This window comes from Mercenaria mercenaria, chromosome 10 (assembly GCF_021730395.1).
Source record: "Mercenaria mercenaria strain notata chromosome 10, MADL_Memer_1, whole genome shotgun sequence".
NCBI lineage: Eukaryota > Metazoa > Mollusca > Bivalvia > Venerida > Veneridae > Mercenaria > Mercenaria mercenaria.
In genome coordinates, this window is record NC_069370.1 from 82,310,735 (window position 1) to 82,328,820 (window position 18,086).

Here is an 18,086-nt window from a genome sequence, read left to right on the forward strand (position 1 = left end):
GTGTCCCAAAAATATGGACACAATTCTTGGTCATCGGGTAACATCCCCCACCCACCCGTGTTGAAAGCGAAAAAATAAACGTTTGATTATCGGTAATTATTCTGCTGATAAACAAAGTAATTGGCCTTGTTTTCATCATCTATTAACCACCCCCTCAAAGAGCTAAAAGTGTGTCGGTATCATGACATTAGAAGTGGAGATCAAAGCGGTATAGTTTCCCCGAGATTTTCATGGCATTACGTCATGTTTTCGCGCCAAGTTGTACATCACTGTTTGATCGTACCGCCTCGGTTCTTTAAAGAGCTGAGAAGTAGATCTAGTGTTGTGAAAATCAATGAAAAAAACTTCTTTTTAATTTGTTAAAGTGAATGTGCAATATCCCGTATAAACTGACAGGTAAACGTGTCAAACTATAATAGCGGATATCTTACCTCTGTGACCTATTTGCCCTCAAGGAAATTTCAAAACGGTTTGAGAAGAATATCTTATTATAAAGTGTCGTGTCAAAAAATACATGTACATGCACAAAGATTCATTCAAAACTTATTAAAAAACGTAACAACATCATTGTTTTTGTTGTTTTAAACCGCGTCCCGATTTTCTATTTACGTTCACGAGGTCACGTAACAGAAATCTGTTTGCCAAAAATCGTTTTACTTCATATTTTTAAATTGCTGCCGCTTTTTCATTATTTAAGATTTTTCTATTCTGTTTTTTTGCACTTTCTGGTCAAAAGTCTGAATTTTATGCCTATAGTGTGCATCATTTATTTACTTTTAGAAAGAAATAAGTATTTAGGATCGCGCTGTTTGAAATTTTGCAAGTAATTTTATGAAAATTCGACCGTTTTTATAGAATTTTGCCTACATTTCTGTCGATACCTTTTTAAAATCGTTATAGAATTCAAATTGTATTACTTCTCAATCTACGTTGAAAATCTGAAGCGATAAAATCAAAAAATGAATGTGTGACGCGCGTTTTTTTGTATACGTGTCAATAAACAAAAGTAACGGCGTTGTAAGTTAGACATTACGATAGGTCGCACGTGCTCGTGGAATGGAAAATTACCGGCATGGCGTTTTGATAGCTGTACGATTCGCGGGTAAATTCCAGTCAGTGGTAAATAAAAATAACTAACTAACGGAAAACGGACTTCCTGGCTGCAGAAAAAAAAAATATACAACACTTAACTGGTATGGTAAAAAACACTTTACTGTCAAAAGACACGACACGAAAATGTTAAAAAAATAATCTTTGGTTCTTATAATTATTTGACATGTTGATCGATACAAAACCATACAATGTATAATAACGGTATTTGACTTACATCTTGAATCAGTAACAACCATAGTCCCAACACTTTGGGACGAAAAATATGCTGAGAAAATACATGTCCGAAAAATTAGGGACAAGAAAAATAATTATTTTTTCAGATTTTAAGGGTGTCCCAAGATTTAGGGTGTCCCAAGACTTAGGGTAAATACGGTAATTCAAGGGCCGTAACTCTAAAATGCCTGGACCGATTTGGCTAGTTATCAAACTTGGCCGAGGTCTCATGGTCAAACACATTTTGTTCAAGTTTGGTGAAGATCGGATGAGAAATGTTCGATTAAGAGTGCAGACATGAGTAAAAAGGCCAATTTTTCGATAATTCAAGGGCCGTAACTCCAAAATGCCTGGACCGATTTGGCTAGTTATCAAACTTGGCCGAGGTCTCATGGTCAAACACGTTTTGTTTAAGTTTGGTGAAGATTGGATGAGAAATATTTGAATTAGAGTGCGGACAAGAGTAAAAAGACCAATTTTGGTAATTCAAGGGCCATAACTCCAAGACGCCTGGACCGATTTGGCTAGTTATCGAACTTGGCCAAGGTCTTATGGTCAAACACATTTTGTTCAAGTTTGGTGAAAATCGGATGAGAAATGTTCGACTTAGAGTGCGGACAAGCTTTGTGACAGACACACACACAGACAGACTGGAGTAAATCAATATGTCTCCCACACCACTGTGTGGTGGGAGACATAATTCGACCTAAAGATCATCAAAATTAACACACTGACCAAGTTTCATTAAGACATGGCCATGAATGTGGCCCCTAGAGTGTTAAGTTGCTTTTCCTTTGATTTGACCCGGTGACCTAGTTTTTGACCCCACCTGACCAAAAATAAAACTTGACCTAAAGATCATCAAGATTAACACTCTAACCAAGTTTCATTAAGATATGGTCATAAATGTGGCCTCTAGAGTGTTAAATAGCTTTTCCTTTGATTTGACCTGGTGACCTAGTTTTTGAACCCAAATGACCCAGATTAAACCTTGACCTAAAGATCATCAAGATTAACATTCTGACCAAGTTTCATTAAGATATGGTCATAAATGTGGCCTATATTATGTTAACTAGCTTTTCCTTTGATTTGACCTGGTGACCTAGTTTTTGACCCCACATGATTCCAATTCGAACTTGACCTAAAGATCACCATGACTAACATTCTGACCAAGTTTCATGAAGATACAGTCATAAATGTGGCCTCTAGTGTGTTTACAAGCTTTTCCTAAGATTTGACCTGGTGACCTAGTTTTTGAACCTACATGACGAAGATTCGAACTTGACCTAAAGATCACCATGACTAACATTCTGACCAAGTTTCATGAAGATATAGTCATAAATGTGGCCTCTAGTGTGTTTACAAGCTTTTCCTTCGATTTGACCTGGTGACCTAGTTTCTGACCCACATGACTCAATATCGAATACATCCAAGATTTTATTGAGAGCAACATTCTGGCCAAGTTTCATCAAGATTGGACCAAAATTGTGACCTCTAGAACGTTAACAAGCTTTTCCTTTGATTTGACCTGGTGACCTAGTTTTTAACCCCAGATGACCCAATATGAAATTCGTCCAAGATTTTATTGAGGGTAACATTCTGACCAAGTTTCATTATGACTGGGCCAAAATTGTGACCACTAGAGTGTTAACAGTCAAATTCTTGATGACGGATGACGACGAAAGACAACGGACACAGGGCGACTACAAAACTCACTTTTGAGCACCTTGTGCTCAGGTGAGCTAAAAACAGATGATGAGAATACAACACAGACGATACTGATAATGGTGATGATGATTAAGATGATAGAAATACATTTTGTACTTTAATTAAAACGTTACTGAATATATTCTATAACTATATATTCAAGAATCAGTGTTTGTGTATTTGCAGTTCACTTCCATTGTTCAAAAGAAGACAAACTCTTTCCCATACCGACCACAACATCATTATATCAGGATATTAGACAAGTCTGAATACTCATATGTAACATTTCTAACTGAAGCCTTATTCCTACAAAGCGGTTTGTTGTTCACTGCATTTATCACGTGAGAAAAAAAAAGAATTGTCATTTACTCTCAATAAAAACAAAACTGGACTTAATTAACACAATTTTTAGTACAGACACTACAACATACCATATAGCGGGTTATTTCTATGAGGGGAATATTTCTGCGTTTCTGCGGTATCACGGTAGAATCGCAAAAATATTTCCAGCAAAATATTCATCCAGCAAAAATCTAAAACGCAAAAATTCTGCACTGTTTTTACAAACGTTTTTTTCACGCTATGTTACCCTAGGTAATCCGAAGTTCACAATGGCATGGTCTAATTATTGAAAATTAACATCGCCACCTAACAATTACCAATAATGGTACAATTAGGTGTGATGGTCAATCAGTCCTAACTGTAAATCCATCAGAAAATGTTTTTCTTTTGTGAATGAAATAAACTGAGTGAATTTCACTTGAGTTGTTCTTATAAATCTTTTGTAAAGATCTTCCGAACTATACTTTAGTAACCTTTAGGCCAGAGTTTTTTTATCTTTCGTTTTACGGGAGATTTTTGAAAAATGAGCAGGGGGAGGAGGGAATAAAAATAAAAATAAAAAGCTTGAAAGTGAGCATCTCGGAAAAAAATAAAAATAAAATAGAATTTTTTAAGATTTTTTTTATTTTGATGAACTTTCGTTTCAAGTTTTGTTTACTTGTGTTTGTGTCCAGTATTTAATATTGTGATGTATTGTTATGTTTTAAGACTATAAAAGCCATTTATACAGGATGAACATTGAATAAAATTTTCATGCATGCTTGTGAATAAACTGCTTCAGGCACTGTAACTCACACTGGCAAGTCTTTAAAATTCAGAAAGCTTTTTTTCATTTAATTTAAGTGGAAGACAAAAATTATTTTATCTGTTACAACAGCCACAGTAAATTTCAGTGACAGCAAGTAGAGACTAAACACGTCTGGTATAAAGTGGCTTAGTAGTTTTGGTGGTTTGGTTGCTTGCATCTTCTGCTGTGTAACCTCTGCTTTTTATACATAAATTTACTTATTGTATCTTTCACCAATATCATCTTTAACGAGCTAACTTTACAGTTTATGCCAGCTCATAATATACAGGATTTTATCAGCAAAATAAAGTATTTAATAACTTTGAATAACAGTCACAGTGCAGAGGGCAAGATTTTTTTTTCAGTGATGAAAAAACGAAAGATAATCTAGCAAAAAGTAATCTGAAAAATTTAAACCTCATTTAACTCTGTAATTTGCACCTTTTTATAATACACTTAGTTCAAGTACTGAAGTTGCTTCTGTAATTTGCACCTTTTTATACTACACTAAGTTCAAGTACTGAAGTTGCATCACTTTTTGTCAAAATATTGTCTCCAATAAAAAGTATTCTTTATACACTTATGAATTCTATTGAAGTTACAAAAGAAATGGACCATCTGTCTGAGATTTTGCCAACACTACCAGCTGCTTTATGCCAGACAGTCCCAAGCCTGTGTAAAGTGTGAGGGTCACCATTGAAAAAAAAATGTAAAAAAAAATCTGCTGTTACAAACTTTTATTTGTTCTGCAAACAACTAATGTTTTGAATAAAATTTAATGTCAAGCACCTTTGATATTGTATTACCTTTCTATGGCAAACTTGTAAGTTGAATCTATTGAAAACAAAATGTGAGTAAGAATCTTTTGGGACAATTTAATACTTTTAATACTGTCACTTTTATGAAAGGAGTATTATGTACAATAGTATTATTTCCCGAAAAATATATATTTTGAAAAGTGTCTAAAAATATTTAGACACAATCATCGTCCATCCACCCGTGTAGAAAGAGAGAAAAAAACAAAATTATCGGTAATTATTCAGTGATAAACTAAGTAATGTTGACCTTGTTTTCATGATCAATTTACACCCCCTCTAAAAGCTAAAAGAAGTGTGTCAGTATCTGACATCTGAAGCGGAGATCAAAGCGGTATTTTTGCTCGAGATTGTCATGGCATTACGTCATGTTTTCGCGCCATGTGACATATCACTGTCTGATCGTACTGCATCGGTTCTTAAAATTGCTGAGAAATAGAAATCAATAAAAAATTTCTTCATTAATTTGTATCAAAAGCGAATGTGCTATATCCCGTATAAAAGGTAAATGTCTCAAACGATAGTTACTATAGTGGATATCCTACCTCTGTGACCTATTTGCCCTCAAGGAATTTACATTATTGTTTGACAAGAAAAACTTTTAAATTGTTGGTCAAAAAATAACATGTACAAAGATTCATTTTAAAAATTATTAAAAACCGCAGTGACATCACATTGCTTTTTTAAAATCGCATTTCTTACTTACGTTCACGAGGTCACGTAACCTATTCTGCGCAAATAACAGAAATCTGTTTGCCAAAATCGTCTTACTCCATGTATTGTAATCGCAGCCGCTTTTTCATTATTTAAGACTTTTTTATTCTGTTTTTTGTACTTTCTGGTCAAAAGCCTGAATTTAAGCCCATAGTATTCATCATTTATTTACTTTTAGAAAGAAATAAGTAACTAAGATCGCGCTGTTTTGAATTTTTACAATGATTATATGAAAATTCGACCGTTCTTATAGAATTTTGCCTACATTTCTGTCGATATCTTATTAAAATCATTATAGAATTTCAAAAAGTATTATTTCTCAAGGGGTGTTGAAAACTTGAAGCGAAAATTAAAAATGAATGCACTACGCACGGTTTTTGTGTACATGTCGATGTAAATTAGATGTTACGATAGGTCACACGTGCTTGTGGAATGGAAAATTACCGGCATGACGTTTTGATATCTTTACGATTCGCGGGTAAATTCCAGCCAATCCAGGTAGCGACTGAACCATCTCAAAGTTTGTTGACGTTTTGTAGATGTAATTTCTGAATTTTGGTAAAGTAAGGACGTAAAAAAACCACTCGCCCGATCGGTCGAGTACACAGCAAGGTCCACTCGTCCTACTCAGACTTAACTCGCCAATGCGAGCAGGCGAGTGGAATTTTACACCCTGTTAATGCCGATAAATGTACGGCAAAACACGATATTTTGCACGCGTTAAACTCCCTTCCTGTGAAATTACGTCCAGGCGAAAATACACTAATTTTATTTTCTTTGGGGCTGTAAACAACCGACCGGCGGAAAAAATAAAATAAAACTCGGGAAAATGAATTTTAATTTTATTCCACTTTTGCAATATTTAGGACCGGCGCTCCCGTAAAACGAAAAATAAAAAAACTCTGGCCTTACCGAAGTGTAACTGTTATGCTGATATAACATAGTTTGCAGTTGCAGTTTGTGCAATTGTTGTTGGACTATTATTTTTTTCCATTCACATATTATTATATCCTACAATGTATTCATTAAATGCAAAGTTATTTTACAGCAGGTACCGGTAATTTAGTTTATTGTTGTCATACGCTATCATTTTCACTACGCCCGATCATGCAAGGAATTACATCCTCCTTGGCATCGAAAACGCAGACATTTCTCTTCCTTTTATGCGAAAATGCAGAAATTAATCACGCAGAAATTTGTTTCACAATTTTTGGGGCCAAAACGCAGAATATTTTGACCGCAGAAATAACCTTCTATACAGTACTGTGAAATCATCAAATTTTGTGGAGGACTAATTTCTGTGGATTTCATGCTTAAGTAAATTCCAATGTCAGAATTAGTAAAATTCCAATTTTCAATTGTGTCAAATTCACAAATTCATATCTCTATGGAATAGCCGTTTCAGCCAAAATCACAATATTTCAAGACCAAGAATTTAAAAGATTTCTCAGTAACCTTTTGTCATGTCACTTCTGAAGAGTTAATGACTCTGTAAGCACAAGTACTGGCAAGTACTTTGTAAGAAAAATGGTACTTGTACTTGTAATACTCAAGTACTGAAGAAGTCAACCCAACCCTGCTCTTCAAAGGTAGAAAATTTCTCCTAACTAAACCAGATTGTCAGCAGATTGACCTCCAGAGCAACAACATCTATATGAAAAACATTAATATACATGTTCTTCTGTGTTACAAGTGCTGCTGGTCTAGAGGTTACAATCTACTTTATGAATAACATCTGGAAAAAAATATTGTTCATCTAAATATCATGGAAATACAGCACTTTGACAGAGGATTAAAATCCAACCACTTGACACTGGCACAATGATTATTCATGATTTCACATTAGATATTTCTTAACCTAAAATAACAATGCAGAGAAATAAGCAAGACAGTACATACTGCGGAGGCAGTTTCCAGGGCTGGAGTATCAGTGTCACTGTCAGGATCATGATCAGCAGTCTCTCTACTGTAGTACTCTTCTCTCTCTAATGTCTTTCTACAAAATTATGAAATTAAAACTTAATACTTTTTGGATTTCAATAGATAAAAGTAAATAAAAAGTAGAATGTGTCTGTAGGACACAGGGTGTGCCCCTACTGGTATATTTGTCACAAATACTGTAAATCTAGAAATGTTCGCAGATACTATATCTCGCGTTTTTCAAAACTTGGACATTTTCGCAGATACAAATGAAATATTCACGGAATCATATCCATCGCGAATCCCGAGAATATGAAATCGCAAGCGAACAAATTTAGTATACTAAGGTAAGTATCACGGCATAGTTGCATTTATAGTATTCTCGAAAAGTCCCTTAATTATAAATGGTACATGTACTAGAATTTGAGTTATTAAAGTGAATTATTTATGACTCCTGTAACAAATATTAATTTAAAAAATATTAACACTGACAAGAAAACATAAATTGCATTAAACTACAATATTCAAAGGAGTTGGAAGGATTAACGTCAGTGTCCAGGCATGTGTAAGAACAGAACCATTTTATAGCAATCTATTTAAGCTGAAGCTAGAAGCTTTCGCGTTTCTGTTAGATCAAAATTTTTTTGCGGCTATTTAATTTCACGGAAATGACCACCCGCAAAAGGCGCTAATTTAAGAAGCCCGAAAACAATTCTAGGTTTACAGTGTGGGGCAATAATTCAAATGTTTGCAATCTTAAGGGGGTATAGCCTCAACAAACATTTTATATAAAGGATTCATTATTCTAGGCCATATATTTTTAAGCTATGAGCATTACAAACAAATAATTGACTATTTTGGCTATTTCAAGGGTCATAACTCTGTAATTAGCGCTAAGATTCTCAAGAAGAATGCCAAGTGTGCAAGGTCATATGATCAAGACTCGTGCAAGGTTTCATGAATTTATATCAAATACTTTTTTAGCTAGGCATGCCATTAGATGTAAATGTGCAGTTTTGACTATTTCAGGGGCCATAACTTTAAAAATAAGTGGTGGAGTTAGCCAAACAATCAGAGGTGCGCAAGTTTATATCATAATAAAGACTCATGCAAGTTTTCATCAATTTATATCAAATACTTTATGATATGAGCTAGGAGCATCGCAAGGTGAAAATGTGACCATTTCAGGGCCATAACTCTGGAAAAAGGGGGCGGTCAAACGAAAAATAGGAGATGCGCAAGTTTATTTAATGACAAAGAGTTATGCATACTTTTTGAGCTAAGCACATCACAGGGTGAAAATGTGCATTTTTGACTATTTCAGGGGCCATAACTCTGGAAATAGGGGATGGAGCCAGATGAACAAGAGCTGTCCGTAAGACAGCCAAGCTCGACTATTCGAAATATTGTCACAGAAGCAAGAAATTATTACCCAAAATGTTAAATATCAAAAGAGTTTTAAGTTCGAAACGGGACATAATTTGACCAAAATGCATATCAGAGTTATGGGACTTGATGCTATCAACTAGTTTAATAACCCCGAAGAAACATGTTAAGTTTCAATTCCATATCTGCATTAGTTTTGGAGATAGTAACTTGCATGTAAAACTTTAACCAGAATTTTCTAAGTCCAAAAGGGGGCATAATTTGCTCAAAATACATGTTAAGAGTTATGGAACTTGACCCAGTGAGGTTGGTAACTGACCTAGAAAAAGAATAAATAAGTTTCAAAGCTATATGCCTTTTGGTAATAGCTGTATGTACTTGCACGCAAAACTTTAACCAGGATTTTCTAAGTCCAAAAGGGGGCATAATTTGCCCAAAATACATGTCAGAGTTATGGGACTTGATTCTATCAACTAGTTTTATAACCCCGAAGACACATGTGAAGTTTCAATTTAATATCTGCATTAGTTTTGGAGATAGTAACTTGCATGTAAAACTTTAACCAGGATTATGGGACTTGGCCCAGTGAGGTAGGTAATTGATCTAGAAAAAGAAAAAATAAGTTTCAAATCAATTTATGCCTTTTAGTAATAGCTGTATGTACTTGCACGCAAAACTTCAACCAGAATTTTCTAAGTCCAAAAGGGGGCATAATTTGGCCAAAATACATGTCAGAGTTATGGGACTTGACCCAGTGAGGTAGGTAATTGATCTAAAAAAAGAAAAAATAAGTTTCAAATCAATATGCCTTTTAGTAATAGCTGTATGTACTTGCACGCAAAACTTTAACCAAAATTTTCTAAGTACAAAAGGGGGCATAATTTGGCCAAAATGAAGGTCAGAGTTATGGGACTTGGTGCTATCAACTAGTTTTATAACCCCGAAGACACATGTGAAGTTTCAATTCAATATCTGCATTAGTTTTGGAGATAGTAACTTGCATGTAAAACTTTAACCAGAATTTTCTAAGTCCAAAAGGGGGCATAATTTGCTCAAAATACATGTTAGAGTTATGGAACTTGACCCAGTGAGGTTGGTAATTGACCTAGAAAAAGAATAAATAAGTTTCAAAGCTATATGCCTTTAAATGATAGCTGTATGTACTTGCATGCAAAAACTTAACCAAGGTGTGACGCCGATGCCGACGCCGACGCCAGGGTGAGTAGAATAGCTAGACTATTCTTTGAATAGTCGAGCTAAAAATAGGAGATGCACAAGTTCATATCACAATAAAGGCTCATGCAAGTTTCCATCAGTTTATATGACATACTTTTTGAGCTAAGCATGTCACAGGGTGAAAATGTGCATTTTTGACTATTTCAGGGGCCATAACTCTGGAAATAGGGGATGGAGCCAGTTGAAAAATAGAAGGTGCACAAGTTCATATCATGATTAACACTCATGCAAGGTTTCATCAATCTATATCAAATACTTTTTGAGCTAGGTGCATCACAAGGTGAAAATGTGCATTTTGACTATTTCAGGAGCCATAACTCTGGAAATAAGGGGCGGAGGCAGACGAAAAAAGACTCATGGAAGGTTTCATCAATTTATATCATATACTTTATGAGCTAGGCGCGTAACTAACTTCGGACGGATGCACGAACAAGACCGAATCTCTATGGCCCCACCACTCATAAAGGGGAGGAGGAGGTGGGGTGGGGGCACAAAAAGCACGAATAAGCTAAAGATTTTTTCTCTGACCCCTAGAGTATAACTATCAAAACTCAACATTCTGCAATAGGTACTACTAATATTATGTTGTATATATGCAGTGACTTAAATAAAAAGACTTGAGAATAACTAACTTTGAACCAAATACTAAGAGGTATGTGATCAATGGCATTTGGTAACTGATGCTGACAGGGTTTTTTCTAGCTAATTTGGGAACATAGCCTATACCCCCAAAATTGGGAATTTTGATGCGTAAATGTTCCAAATTGGGAAATATTTAGTCCCACAGGATATAGTAAGGATGTGTTTAAGCACTATCTCATACACTTATTTCACATTGTACAACCTCTTTAACAGACTTCCATTACAAAATTGTCCATAATTTGGTCAATTTTTGTGCAATTGTGATGAAATTTTTTTCAGAATGTAGATTGGGAATTTTTGCACTCATTTTGGGAAAAAGACATACTTTTTGGCATTGGGAATATAGCCGAATAACGGCTATAAAAACGGCCGAAAAAAAACCCTGGCTGACCAACCTACAGACCAACCATGAGCAAAACAATATACCTAATCTTCTCTGAAGGGTGCATCATCAACTTCAAGCCCTTATTATTTACTTTAACTTTAAATAATTATAGAGATTATCTCCTTCCCAAGCATTGTTTAAGGATGACTACCCGTAATAGGCCTCAATTTCACCAAAAGCGCACATACGACTTGATAATGTATGCTCTGAAAATGTCAAATGATAGAAGTAAGGTGCATATTGACAAGTTATATAGTGACAGAAATTCTAATAAATTTCCTTTAGATTACCTCCCCTGATAATTTTGGTTTTTCATGAGTTATCTCGCCTGAAAACTAGAAAATAATAATTTTCTCTACGGGGAATTTTAGATTTCATTTTTATATTTGTATCAGAAGCATATAATGCAGCTTTCTACCGCAAAATTTTCTCGAAACTCAAGTTCAAAGTCTCATAATTAAAGAAATTCTATATTTCCCATAGGCATCAATGTTAACTTCAATACCGATTATCTCTCCCAAAAATGATAAAATTCGAAAATTCTCTTGGTGAAACGTTTTTAATTTTGAATGTCTTTAAAGTGACCAAATTTCATTTAAATGTTACCATCCAGTTACAAGATATGAAATATGGCTATTACACCATGTTATCCTTAAGCAGCGCTGGTATGTTCTGCACACAGTGAATGAGAGTCATTACATCACTCAGTTGACATGGTTAATTTTTGCATGTGGCCTTAATTTTCATAGTTTATAACTTATCAATGTAAGGCAAACAATTTCTACAGAAGTAATATGGTTTTCTCCATATTTTTTATTTAAACGGTAACTAAAATGATAATGTAATAAATCTGCCAGCAAAGTATATGTTTTATGGAGCTTGACTAGCTAGTCAGTTAGGCAGACCTTAGCTAGATCTATGGTCTTCATGAATGCAAATGCAATTTAAGACTTTATTACATACCTTAAATTATTTTCCATTGGGTTTCAATGGACCGCGATCGTGCAATATTTTTCCATATCATGACGTGGAACGCTTTCATATCGGACGTGGAATGTTTTCTTAACGTTGAAATGGAAAGAATCGCGTGACGTCCATGGCATCCACGCGCACGCTGCGACAAGCTGACGTCATTTTTGCATAAAATATTTATGCGCGTCAGTTTGATTTGTTTATTACATTTTCGGAGAAATTCTTTTCGTATTTTTCTTGTTTATTACATTTTCGAAGAAATTCTTTTCTTATTTTTCTTTACAGAACGATAATTTAGACATAAAATAATTATTTGATTGTGGGTATGTAATAAAAAGGTTATCAACTTTTTATGTGGATATACGCACTCGTTCTTTCACGGATAATATTGCCGCTGCAGAACTCGTGCATATATCCACATACAAAGTCAATAACCTATAAATATTATTGCCCTAAATGCCTGCTATATGTAGGATAAACATACTGTGCTCTCTGTTTGATGTTATTAACTTTGGCATTGATAACTTTGCTGTATTCTCCGTACTGTGACATCATATCTGTACAGCTCTGAGAATACACCTGTAACAGTGCTGCCTTTCTTCGTGTATTGTTAACACAGTCCTTCTCTTTCTCGTATGCATGTTCTGAAAAATGATAGCAATAGTGAATAAACTGGGCATAAAAGTATCTTCTAGTTTATTTATAGTCACAGTTTATATTTAATCATAACAGCTGATAGCTTAATTATATTGACTTGCTACAGTCTGACTCGAGGCTCTATAGGGGTAGCCAAATTTGGATCTTTATGTACAGATCATGTCTATGTATTTATATTTCATTTATCAATTCAATACTGAATTGACAGCACAATCAATTGAAACTGGAAATTATAAAACTAATTTGTGTCCATTGGACAAAGCTTCCCCATACTGGCATACTCTGCCATCCTCTAAACAGCAAATTTTTAGTATGAGACCATCTTCACATGAAGGATGTTTGACCAAAACATTGAAGCAAATTGTGTTCAGATAAGGTCATGCACCTGAGCATCTTTGAAATAATTCCTACAGAAAGTGTAAGAGGAGTTGAACACACCAAATTTCTTCACTATGGCCTATTTTGTGAAATTAGAAAACAATCATAATTCTAGAAAAAACAGCCACAGAAAACAGTTCATTATTTATGGTCACCTTGACATAAAGGTCCTTCATCAAGCATATCCTTTCAATAGTGTGAGAGGAGTTAGACACACAAGATTTTTAAGATTGTTAAAAAAATGAAAAATAATTTCTCCAGGACAACAAAAACATTTAGGTCGGACCAAAAATTTTGGGTATGTCAGGATACTGGAAACAAAAAATGTGTTTTTTTTTACACCTAACTGCAGTAAAAAAAGTCACAGCAAACATTTCTTGCTTTAGTTAATGGCTATCTGCACATCAAGCCTGTTCATCTGTGAAAGTCTGAAGCAAATCAGGCTGAATGTGTGGGAAAATTTGGACACACAAGATTTTAGGATATACATACGTCCGTCCCTCCGAATACATAAATGTGGGGGGCATAATTAACTGATGCAATGAAATATCATCTTATAATGCTAGACCACAAATCCTTTGCAATTATTATTATTCCAGATGAACTTTTATTTTTAAATTTTAGTTGAAACTTGGCAATTCATGTATTATTGTTTTTGGCTTTGTTTTTTTAGATTTTAGATGTGGCAGTTGGAGATTTAAGGTGGGGGCTGGGTTCAATATTCAACAGTGTTCATTCCAGAATTTTTTTAAGTGGGGTCAAAGGACCCCATGGAGGCAAAAAGTTGGGGACATTTGAAAAAAACAGGGGCCATGAAAGAAAAACTTGATTAACTTGAAATGAAAGGCTGTATCTTTAACACTTTTCTTACACGGAGTTCAAAGTATTACTTTCGCTGTTCTTAAAACATAATTACTAGTCATAATATTTTTATCGTTATTTAAACCTAACCACGGAAAGTCCAACAGCCATTTACTATGGAATGAATGTTTGTTGCCTGATTTTGGCTTAGTGGTTACACTATTGAGCAATCTAGCGGTCTCGGACATGTCATCTTTCTTTAGAAATTTGTTCTCCGTCGTCTGCTATTTTTGGACGTTTAGAGAAAAACGTAAAATTGGATTTCTTTTTTCTTCAAATTGCAACATTTACTGTGTTTTTGTCCGCCATTGCATAGCAACATTAAAAGCTACCTGTTGTTAGGCGACCGGAGACTGGCTACTTTTTAACACCGACCAATGAAAATGCGCGTTACGTCAGAGTCGTATTCGATTCACAACTTCTGGAAGTCGGCGCATATGGCTAATCGTAAACAGATTGAGTATTTTGTCTTCTGAAAGTGTGTGCCCGATGGGCACTATAGAGAAAACATTCATGCGCCAATATGGTAAAATACGCACCAATGGCCCCATGGCGCGACCTAGAATGAACACTGTTCAAGCCTGTTAAACAAGCCTATTAGTAACTTGTATTAATTCTGCATGCTCTTAAAGGTGTCCTTCTTATGGAAAATATGTAACATAAGACATAACAGTCTCTTGGGTAGAATCAAATGGGGATAACTTTGCACAATTACATATACTCTTACCTGTTTCTGAGATATCTGTTGTAATTCTTTCAACTTCATGTTCCAGGTGTCCAATATCCCTGAGAGTAGTAGTTATCTCCCCTGACAGAGCAGCTCTCCTATCCAGTAAGTCATGTTTAGTCTGCTCAAACTGCTCCCCACTCTCACCATACTTTACTCTATATGACTGTCTGGAGGTCTTGCTCTTACTGGGAGCAATGTCAAGGAATATACAATAGCACAAATCAGAAAACCAAAATTTCTGTGGTAAAGTCAATATGAATTATTTTTTTGTTTGTTTTGGGTTTAACGCCGTTTTTCAACAGTATTTCAGTCATGTAACGGCGGGCAGTTAACCTAACCAGTGTTCCTGGATTCTGTACCAGTACAAACCTGTTCTCCGCAAGTAATTGCCAACTTCCCCACATGAATTATCAGAGGTGGAGGACTAATGATTTCAGACACAATATGTCGTTTATCAAATAGTCACGGAGAACATACGCCCCGCCCGAGGATCAAACTCGTGACCCCGCGGTCCATAGACCAACGCTCTTACCTACTGAGCTAAGCGGGCGGGCCAATATGAATTATCAAGAATCTGATACCAGATTTTTCAAAACTTTTGTGCAGATAAGCAGATCCATGCAGTGGCAACGTTAGAATGGCTGCAACTGTACTTCCTACATTTTGGCAAGCAACGATGAGGCCTGATCATATTTAAGTACATCTGTTTTTTTTAGCTGAAAAGGTAAATGCAAATTGGAGCAGTTAAAATAGGCAAATTAAAGGTACACTTGACCAAAAATTCATTCTTGAATTTTTAGGAAGATATCAAAACATAAAATTAACAAGTTTATATATGCGAGGGGTGTTCCAAAAGTAATGTCACTTGCATCGGTTCTCCTATACTGCAAATGTTCTGATCATTTTAACTTGCTCTGCCCTTCAAAATACTCTCCGTCAGCCTGAATACACCTTTTGAGCCGGTCAATCCTCTTTTGGAAGCATTGTTCATACTCTTCTATGGGAACACCCATCAGATACTGATAAACTGCAGATCCAAGGGCATTTCTCGATTTGTATCTCTTTCCAGACAGATGATATTTAAGTTTGGGAAACAGAAAATAGTCGCAGGGGGGCCAGGTCTGGCGAAAACGGAGGGTGTGGAAGGACGGTAACCTCTGACTCCAAAAACTCGGTCACAATGCGTGCCTTGTGAGCAGGTGCATTATCATGCAAAAGTCGGAGGTACTTAAGTCCTGTTTTGGGGCGGCGACTTTTATAGTAGTTCTTCAATTTTCTTAGAACAACTTTTTTTATAGAATTTTCCTATGACCGTACTGCCTTTTGGTACCGGAATTTGAATGATTGGACCCTTATGAGTGAAAAAAATACATACAAAACCTTCTTCACCGTTCGTATTCGTTTGGCAATACTTGGGCATCTCGCATTTTTGGTGACCCAAATTCGGTTGGAATACTTCCGCTTTGGTTCAAAATAATAAACCCAGGTTCCATTACCAGTAACTATATTATCAAAAACCTTTTTGCTGTATTTTAGGTACATGTTCAGAAGTTTTTTTGCCATTGTTACACGGGTCCTCTTTTGTTCATCTGTTAACAAATTGGGTATCCATCTTGCATTTATTTTTCTAAGTTTTAGGTGTTTCTTCAAAATTCCATGAACTTGTGCTAACGACAAGTTTGTCAGTCGGGCCAATTGCCTTACGGTGAATCGGGCATCCTTTTTTAGCAAATTGAGGATTTTTTCGATGTTACCTTTCGACGTAGTTGTTGCAGGACGATCTGTGCGAGCAGCATCTTTGAGTTGCTGCTGTCCGGTCCTAAGTTTAGCTACCCACCTACAAATAGTCCTATGAGACATCTGACCTTCCCCATAAATGTCGCACACCTCACGGTGAATATCTACAAGCTTCATGCCGAGTAGCGACCTACCTTTTATGTAGGCCCTAATTTCAAGCACATTTTCAGCTCTTTTCCCAGTCATTTTGTGTAAAGTGTAATGAATACGCTATAAAGCAATGTACACTGTACCAAAGTCGGTGAACGTGTGAGCGCGATATTTACCTATGTTACGATTCAGTGATCGTTCTATCGACACGAGGTGGTTTTGTGTACACATGACACGATTTCCGCGAAATAAAACACAAATGACATTATTTTTGGAACACCCCTCGTAAATGTGCATGAACAGAATTATGCTCTAGGTTCAAAATGGTAAACACTTAATACATTTTTAATGTTTCTACTATACACATATAGGGAAAAGTGACCATGCCCACTGGTGGCCATGTTTTTTAACGAATCAGATATTTTGAACAATCTTAGTAGAGAGTCACACAAGGACCATTTGTGAAATCATTTCAAAATCGAACAAGCTGTTTCATACCAGAAGATTTTGAGTTTCCAATATATACATGTAGGAAAAAGTGAACACGTCACCTTTTTGACGAATCGTAATAATTTTAACAATCTTTGTAGAGGGTTACAGAAGGACCATTTATATGAAATCATTTCAAAATCGGACCAGGCGTTTAGATGTCGTTCAAAGGTTTTTCTGTTTTTAGCCCTGGTGGCCCCTGTGTTCAACAAAGTAGAACCATTTGAACAACTTTGGAAGAGGACCACCCAAGGAACATCTAGGCCAAATTTCATCAACATTCACCAAATGGTTTCAGAGGAGAACTGATGTTGTTTAAAGGAAAGTGTGGCTGCATGGACACCGGACGGTGAGCGATCACAATAGCTCACCCAGAGCACTTTGTGCTGAGGTGAGCAAAGAACTGCGAAAGGGGTTGATGCAATATTACCACAGGCTCAGAGTACAGGCTATTTTAATATAGACTTGTCTGAGCAAATTATCTGTTCACGTGTGCTGTAGTTTTATGATACCCAGCACCTCCAAGTGTATTAGCAATGTGTATATGCTTATTCTCACAACTATGATACTAAAATTAGGCTATTCCTGTCTTTTTTATATACTGGTTGAAATCACTCATAAAACATTTACTACTAGGGCTCCAGTATAGCCAAGAATAACTAGTCAAAAGCACATAATAAAATGAGTCAGCTGTCATATTCATGAAACCATTAGAACAAAATGTAAAGGATACAGGGCAAGATTTCCTTTTACAGTTCTCACAGTCCTGAAATGAAAGCAAACATACATTTTATGTTAAATCATTATTTTAATACTTTAAAATGACAAAATAACTTAAAAGTTACTGAACCA

General features: G+C 35.7%; 1 protein-coding gene across 1 annotated transcript in view; it reads right to left on the reverse strand.

Annotated features, from left to right (window-relative positions):
• LOC123560114 (uncharacterized) overlaps nucleotides 1-18,086 on the reverse strand; it is an 80,490-nt gene that overhangs the window by 38,564 nt on the left and 23,840 nt on the right. Inside the window, exons 4-7 of the mRNA XM_053516641.1 lie at nucleotides 17,968-18,000; nucleotides 14,856-15,043; nucleotides 12,717-12,876; nucleotides 7,591-7,687 (exon numbers count right to left, since the gene is read on the reverse strand). Coding sequence (XP_053372616.1) covers nucleotides 7,591-7,687; nucleotides 12,717-12,876; nucleotides 14,856-15,043; nucleotides 17,968-18,000 — 478 coding nt within the window. The remainder of the gene's footprint in view (nucleotides 1-7,590; nucleotides 7,688-12,716; nucleotides 12,877-14,855; nucleotides 15,044-17,967; nucleotides 18,001-18,086) is intronic.